Below are 7,175 nucleotides of genomic sequence, written 5' to 3'. Positions count from 1 at the left end.
CCTCGGGGCAGTCACCCCCAAACTGGAGCAGTGGCTAAAACAGATCCCAACATCAGACATCTCAGTCCAGAAATGTGCAGTTCTAGGCACAGCTAAGATACTGCGCAGAACCCTCAAGCTCCCAGGCCTCTGGTAGAGGACCCGAGCTCAGAGGATGAAAGAGACCACCCGCGGACGGTGAGAAGGGAATTTTATTTGTGCTGATAAACCTGAGTGGTCTATTGACTGACTGTTGTATTTGTTCAAATAATTGTTATGGGCAGGTTACAATATAAAATGTTTGTTATAATCATGTCTTGTGATTATTTGACAGGAGTTTTACTTTTAAACTCTAAGTTTATTTAATTTAGTTATAATGCAAATACAAATTAAACCAAGATTTAGAATAATCATCATTTTGAGCCATACATTGGTAATGTCTGACTGGACCTCGTGACAATTTATGATCAAAAAATAGGGCCTCGAGGTCAAAAAGTTAAGAACCCCTGAAGTACACCAAAAGAAATCTCAAGCCAGCCTGTCATAACCAGAGAGAGAGGAAAAAAACCTTTTATGGTCCTGTCCTCTATTGGATCATCACCTTATCGTGGTGGAGTTTGTGCTCATGAAAGATCGTAAGAGCTATGCTGTCAGGGGCAATTTCAAAAGGCTATGGTAACATTTCCCACGGCAGATTAGTCCTAGGTGACAGGCCAGACAAAGACTCGTAGACGAGCGCCTGGTGGCCGGGTCTCTACCCATGGGACCCGGTCAGGCTCAGCACAAATGTGCTACATGGGTTTGCCTTCCTGTGGRCCCACCACCTGCAGGAGGTGCCGTATGAGTTGGATGCATGATGCCATGGGCGGTATCCAAAGGCGGGTACCATGGCGCTCTGTCCAAACTGGCTCTTGGGACATGGAACATCCCCTCTCTGGTAGGGAAGGAGCCTGAGCTTGTGCATGAGGTTGCGAGGTACCGGCTACATATAGTTGGGCTCACCTCAACACACAGCATGGGCTACGGAACCGACCTCCTCAAGARGGACTGGACTTTATTCTACTCTGGATTTGCCGATGGTGAGAGGCGCCGAGCTGGTGCGGGTCTACTTTTGGCCCCCCAACTTGGTGCCTGTGTGTTGGAGTTTACCCCAGTAGATAAGAGGGTTTCTCTGCGCCTTCAGGTGGGGGAACAGGCTCCGACAGTCATTTGTGCTTATGCACCAAATGATTGTTCAGAGTACCCATCTTTCTTGGAGTCCTTAGCAGGGTTGCTGGAAGGTGCTCCAGCTGGGGATTCCTTTAGTCTGCTGAGGGACTTCAATGCCCACGTGGGTAATGACAGTGTGACCTGGAGAAGCATGATCGGGAGGAATGGCCTCACCGATCTGAACCCGAGTGGGGTTCTGTTCTTGGACTTCTGTGCTAGTCACAGTTTGTCCATCACAAACACCATGTTCGAACATTAGGGTGTCCATAAGTGCAYGTGGCACCAGGACACACGAGGTCACAGATCGATGATTGACTTTGTAGTCATGTCATCTGATCTGCGGCCGCGTTTTGGACACTTGGGTGAAGAGAGGGTGAAGAGAGGAGCTGAGCTGTCAACTGATTACCACCTGGTAGTGAGTTGGATCAGATGCGGTGGAAGATGCCGGACAGACCCGGTAGACCCAAGTGTGTAGTGAGGGTTTGATGGGAATGCCTGGCAGAAGAACCTGTCAGACAGATCTTCAGCTCACACCTCATTYCATGGTCCTCAGTTGGAAAAGGGTGGATGGTTATCAACTTCTTTTCACAGCAATGTGACAAAGGATTTAAAAGAAAAACACTCACCTCAGCAGTCATGGAGGAGATGCGCTGAGGACTGATGTTTCCACACAGGACATTACGGCGCAGATCTGGATTCTTCTGGTCCTTCAGGTTGGAGACTCTACTTCGAAGGCGGGTTTTATATTTTATATCTGTGGATTTAAACTCCTGGAAAATCTGTGAGCAGCAACAGTCAAGTTATAAAACACATAAAMCTGGACAGAACTGTCCTCTCGGGCGGAATAATAATAATAATAATGCATTAGTTTTATATAGCGCTTTTCGAGACCCTCAAAGACGCTTTACAACTTTTCATGCATCATTCATTCACACTCACATTCACACACTGATGGCAGTAAGCTACATTGTAGCCACAGCTGCCCTGGGGCAGACTGACAGAGGCGGGGCTGCCATGCTGCGCCACCGCACCTCTGACCACCATCAGTAGGCAAGGTGGGTGAAGTGTCTTGCCCAAGGACACAACGGCATGTAGGCATGGCGGGGAGTCGAATCTGTGACTTGCGGGTCCCAAAGCCGGCTGCTCTACCACTACACCACAGCCGCCCCAATCTTTAAAACCTCTTAGTGGTATTGTTTACGTGTCCCTAATTCCATAAACATCAACAATTTATAAGCTTAAACCCATAAATTCAACAAATCCTATATAACAAAATATAAACCTGCACTTTTCTGATTTCTCACTAAACAGTTTTATATGGGAAGTTTATTAATGTTTAAAGCCCTCTGTTGTGGTAATGTGGAAAACAGGCCACACATGAGAAAGTAGCAATTTAAAATATCATTTGCACTAACAATCAGCAGCTGTACTTCACATCTGCATCAAGTCAAAGTTTATTTATATAGCAAATTTAAAACAACTTCAGTTAACCAAAGTACTTCACAACAATCAAATCACATGTAGATAAGGTTAAAACAAACAAAAACTTAAAAATGAAACTAAAATTTAGTAAAAATGATAAAAACAATAATACAATTGGCAGTAAAATACCCAAAAATAATAATACGAATAAAACCAAGATGTAATTAATTTCAGCTGCAGCAATTTCCCAAAAACCCTAATAAAATTAAGTATTAATTTTCCTTTAAAAAAGAACTAGTGTTGAAGGTCAGGGAAAATAGATGCATTTTCAGTCTGGACTTAAACTGACCCACTGACTGAGGGAGCTTCACAAAGAGAGACAGTTCTACAGTTTGGGTGCTGCCACAGTGAATGCTCTGTCACCTCTAGACTTTAACCTGGCTTTAGGGACAGCCAACAAAAACTGTTGAACTGTAGGGCTGCAAGAGCTCAGTTAAGTAAGATGGGCCCATACAGTTAGACACTTAAAAAACTGTCAATATAACCTTAAATTTCAAATGAAAGACAACAGGGGCCAGTTAACGGTGCACAAAATGGGAGTAAAGGATTCATGCCTCCTTGTTTTCATCAACAAATGGTTAACATTTTGTATCCTCTGCAATCGGTGCAGAGAGCTCTGGTCCAACCCTATATACAAAGAATTATACTAATCTAAACGCAATGTGATAATCTAAATGCAATGTGATAAATACAGTATGTGAATAGCCCTCTCAAACTTTTCGACTTTTAACACTCTCCAGCCTCACATTCTGGCCCACAAACTCTCCTCTCACTTTCACCTGGAGGATCAGCTCATTCTGGGGTTACTGGACTTTCTCACCCACAGATCACAGAGGGTGCTGGTTAATAATGTCTATTCTGACCTACTATTTACATCTACCGGCTCCCCTCAGGACTGTGTCCTCTCTTTGCTGCACTTCATCCTGTACACCGATGATTGCAGATCCCTACAACCCAATTCCTTCCTGGTCAAGTATGCCGACGACACAGTTCTTCTCTCCATGTTGTCGGGCGCATCACAGTCCCACGGGTCAGCCCTCCAGGACTTTGTGGACTGGTGTGATAACTCGGGCCTCGAGCTGAATGTCAACAAAACTAAGGAGCTGATGATTGCCTTCTCCACTGAGCAGCTGACGCTGACTCCACTGGTCACCACCTCAATCAGCGGCATGCCTGTTGAACTGGCGGAGGAGTACCAGTACAGTATCTGGGTACCATCTTTGACAGCCACCTGAAGTTCTCAGCCAATACGGAGGAGCTTCTCAGGAACTGTCACCAGAGAAAGTATCTCCCTAGGAAGCTAAACTCTTTTGGTGTGAGTAAAAGCATCATACAGACATTTTACTACTCGTTCCTTAAGAGTATCACCATCTTATCCATCACCTGCTGGTTCCATTTAACCAGCCTCCAGAACAGGAACTGTCTGCAGAGGAACATCATGATCGGCAAAAAAACAAAATCACTGGACTGTCACTTAGGAATCTGTCCTCAGTGTATGATCACCTAACAYGCAGGTTGGCATATCGGATAATCCAGGACCCCACTTATGCTCTCTACTTGGCGTTTGAATGGCTGCCCTCGGGTCGCCGGCTTCGCTGTCCAGCATGCAAGACTCAGAGCAGAAGGGCAACCTTTGTACCCAGGGCCATCCAGCTCCTCAACTCATAGCCCCACAGTTTAATATTATATTATATTAGACAGATTATGCAGACTTTTATTACCTTCACACTGCACATTTGTATTTTACATTTATTCTTCTATTATATTTTTATGTCATTAGTTGCTCTGTGTTGCTTTTAATTGCCCCTCGGGGCTGAATAAAGTTTTCTGAATCTGAAAATCAGGCAAAGGAAGATAAGATTTTATCTTAGCAAGTGTCCTCAGCTGGAAGAAACTGGCTTTTATAACAGTGCTAATATGATTTTCAAATTTAAACAAAGGATAAATCATCAGATYTGCAGCTCTCGCTGGAGCGGTTCGCGGCCGAGTGCGAAGCGKCCGGGATGAAGCTCAGTGCCTCCAAATCCGAGGCCATGGTCTTGAGCCGGAAAAGGGCAGAGTGCCTTCTCCGGGTCAGGGGGGTCGCCCTGTCTCAAGTGGAGGAGTTTAAGTATCTGGGGATCTTGTTCACGAATGGGGGAAGAACGGAGCGGGAGATCGACAGGCGGATTGGCGCAGCGTCTGCTGTAAAGCGGGCGCTGTACCGGTCCGTCGTGGTGAAGAGAGAGCTGAGTCAGAAAGCGAAGCTCTCGATTTACCAGTCGATCTACGTTCCTACCCTCATCTATGGTCATGAGCTTTGGRTCATGACCGAAAGAACGAGGTCCCGGATACAAGCGGCCGAAATGGGTTTCCTCCGCAGGGTGGCTGGGCTCTCCCTTAGAGATAGGGTGAGAAGCTCGGTCATCCGGGAGGGACTCAGAGTAGAGCCGCTGCTCCTCCACGTCGAGAGGAGCCAGTTGAGGTGGCTCGGGCATCTGGTAAGGATGCCTCCTGGACGCCTCCCTGGTGAGGTATTCCGGGCACGTCCCACCGGGAGGAGGCCCCGAGGAAGACCCAGGACACGCTGGAGGGACTATGTCTCTCGGCTGGCCTGGGAACGCCTTGGAGTTCCCCCGGAGGAGCTGGAAGAAGTGGCTGGGGAGAGGGAGGTCTGGGCCTCCCTTCTGAAGCTGCTGCCCCCGCGACCCGACCCCGGATAGGCGGAAGAAAATGGATGGATGGATGGATGGATGGATAAATCATCACAAAGATTTTTTACAAACAGACGACAGGAGGATGATGACAGGGGACCAACCACACTGTCATGCCCAAGCAGGGAACTGCATTGACCGAACACTAGAATCTCAGTTTTTTCCTTATTTAGGTTCAGAAAATTTGCCCTCAACCATGTCTGTACACCCTTAAGACAATCCTGTAACATATTTACAGCAGACTGGCAGTCATTTGTAGTTACAGGTAAATACGTAGATTTGAATATTGTCTGCAAAACTATGAAAAGAAACTGTGCTTTTTAAAAATGAAACCCAGAGGCAGCAAATACAAGGCAAAAAGAATAACATCGACACCTGGAGCACTCCATACTTCTGAGAAACACAGAAGAGGAATACTGACCTAGATTATATTCCAGATATTCTGGATCTACTTTTAGCAGCTAATACAGTATTTAAAGCTAACTGTAAAGTTTATTTGACAGAGTTGAGTTTAACCTGTTGGTCTGGCTTTAAAGAACAGCCTAGTTCTCTACATGATCTTTTTGGGGAAAAAAGCCTGACCCTACCCGAGGTTTGCAACCCTGCTTATTGAAAAGGATATGTTCTTCAATTTGTGCTGCAAGCAGCTCACAGTCCACGCCAATGGTCTTATGGTCATCTGAAAAAATGCATACAATTTAAAATTTAATGAAGCAAACACACATTTATGAAATTATGGAAAAGATTTCATTAAAAAAGGAAGAGTTAAAAACAGAAGAACTACATGTATACCTAAAAATGCTCCATCCATGTCAAAGCTAAAAGACTATATTTTACAGATTGTGAATTACAGTTTTACTCCTGCATGTGGGTTGTCTATGAAAAGCTTTCAACCCCTTGGATATTTGATGGTTTTATTATTGCCATAACTTAATTATGGTCAGTATAAAGTGGCATTGTTCACAAACAAAACCATTCAATATGAAATCAACTTTCTACAGAGTAATAACAATTTGATAAAAACATGCAATGTAAAATAAAAAAACTGCCCAAATACTGACCCAATTTAAAGTGGCTGTCCTAATATAACTCAGAGAAAAGATTACCATGAATGGGGAAAAGGGACAGAGACCACCAGGACACCTGTGACAACAAGCTTTAGTAGGTGAGGTGGGGCTTCAAGAACTGCTGCCCAGGGACTTTACTAACCCATAATTTATGACATAGCGGAAGACACAGTTGAATATAACTTATATTAAACTTGTTTACTTCTTTGGAATGGTCACATGTGTTTTGGTGGTCTCTCTCACTATTATCCTTCTTGGACAGTCACTCAGTTTGAGAGGATGTCTGCTTCTAGATTTACAAATCCATACTTCTTACTTTATTATGGGTTAAACAGAAATCCTGGGGATATTTAGGGACTGAAATCCTTTTTGATCCACCTCCTGATTTGTACTTTTCAATAAACATTTTTGAGGACATTAGGACATTCACTTGAAAAATTGGGAACGTTTATGCAATCACTTTTTGACATTTATTTAGTTTGTTTCTATGTAGGTCTATGATTGACTTTCAACCTGTCCAGTGTCTACCCTATCCCTAACACAGTAAATGCTTATAAGCACCACTGACCCCTGTGAACTTAAGGGGAAGTGTTTCATGTTGTCTTTGATGTTTAAATTGTTTTTCAATGTAAAGCACGTTGTATGTGTGTGCATAGATAGATAGATAGATAGATAGATAGATAGATAGATAGATAGATAGATAGATAGATAGATAGATAGATAGATAGATAGATAGATAGATAGA

General features: G+C 44.1%; 1 protein-coding gene across 1 annotated transcript in view; it reads right to left on the bottom strand.

Annotated features, from left to right (window-relative positions):
- Window positions 1-7,175, bottom strand: part of tcea2 (transcription elongation factor A (SII), 2) — a gene marked incomplete at its 3' end in the record, with an annotated part of 25,576 nt that overhangs the window by 5,882 nt on the left and 12,519 nt on the right. The window contains 2 exon segments of the mRNA XM_014023689.1: window positions 1,815-1,969; window positions 5,986-6,042. Coding sequence (XP_013879143.1) covers window positions 1,815-1,969; window positions 5,986-6,042 — 212 coding nt within the window.

This window comes from Austrofundulus limnaeus, unplaced genomic scaffold, assembly GCF_001266775.1.
Source record: "Austrofundulus limnaeus strain Quisiro unplaced genomic scaffold, Austrofundulus_limnaeus-1.0 Scaffold386, whole genome shotgun sequence".
NCBI lineage: Eukaryota > Metazoa > Chordata > Actinopteri > Cyprinodontiformes > Rivulidae > Austrofundulus > Austrofundulus limnaeus.
The sequence above is the reverse complement of the archived record's forward strand: the minus strand, read 5'-3'. Positions and strand labels throughout refer to the sequence as shown.